This window comes from Notolepis coatsorum, assembly GCF_963971535.1.
Source record: "Notolepis coatsorum genome assembly, chromosome: 3".
Classification (NCBI taxonomy): domain Eukaryota; kingdom Metazoa; phylum Chordata; class Actinopteri; order Aulopiformes; family Paralepididae; genus Notolepis; species Notolepis coatsorum.
This window is the reverse complement of record NC_140167.1, coordinates 105,249,169-105,250,158: the sequence shown is the minus strand read 5'-3', so window position 1 is coordinate 105,250,158 and position 990 is coordinate 105,249,169. Positions and strand designations below refer to the sequence as shown.

The window sequence follows — 990 nt, the reverse complement described above, 5'->3', positions numbered from 1 at the left end:
GATGTCATAATAGAACATTCTAGAACATTTGTGATGTCATAATAGAACATTCTAGAACATTTGTGATGTCACAGTATGATGTCATAATCAAACATTCTAGAACATTTGTGATGGCACCGTATGATGTCATAATAGAACATTCTAGAACATTTGTGATGTCACAGTATGATGTCATAATCAAACATTCTAGAACATTTGTGTAGAGTATATATTCAACAATTCTCAGATATCAGAAGACAAGTGAAGATCTCACTTGTTGTTTCTGGCTATTTGTCTGTAAGCTTGAATATATTCTGTAGATACAATTTAAAATCCCCACATGGAAAAGGAAACAATGTCCTGTACAATCCTTAATGAGCTGCGTCTGGAGGGAAGGCTCTGTGATGTGGTTATTAAAGTCAACAGCACTGAGTTGAATGCCCACAAGGCCCTCCTGTGTGACTGCAGCGACTATTTCAGGTAAGCTTGGTTCAGGTTAGCTTGTTCAACTTAGCTTGTTTCAGGTTAGCTTGGTTCAGGTTAGCTTGGTTCAGCTTAGCTTGGTTTAGTTTAGCTTGGTTCAGGTTAGCTTGGTTCAGGTTAGCTTGGTTAAGCTTAGCTTGGTTCAGTTTAGCTTGGTTCAGGTTAGCTTGCTTCAGCTTAGCTTGGTTTAGGTTAGCTTGGTTCAGGTTAGCTTGGTTAGTAAACAGATACCATACTGTACGTTTTACTGTACACAGATAATATACAGTACTTCTACTGTAAACATATACTATACTGTACTTCTACTGTAAACAGATAATATACTGTATATATACTGTAAAAACATAATATACTGTACTTCTACTGTAAAAAATATACTATACTGTACGTATACTGTAAAAATAGAATATACTGTACTTCTACTGTAAACAGATAATATACTGTACTTCTAATGTAAACATATACAATACTGTACTTATACTGTAAACATATATTATACTGTACTTCTACTGTAAACATATAATATAC

General features: G+C 34.3%; 1 protein-coding gene across 1 annotated transcript in view; it reads left to right on the top strand.

Annotated features, from left to right (window-relative positions):
- Positions 1 to 334: 334 nt before the first annotated feature.
- Positions 335 to 990, top strand: part of LOC311225937 (kelch-like ECH-associated protein 1A) — a gene marked incomplete at both ends in the record, with an annotated part of 48,281 nt that continues 47,625 nt past the window's right edge. The window contains one exon of the mRNA XM_084311327.1: positions 335 to 388. Coding sequence (XP_084167453.1) covers positions 335 to 388 — 54 coding nt within the window. The remainder of the gene's footprint in view (positions 389 to 990) is intronic.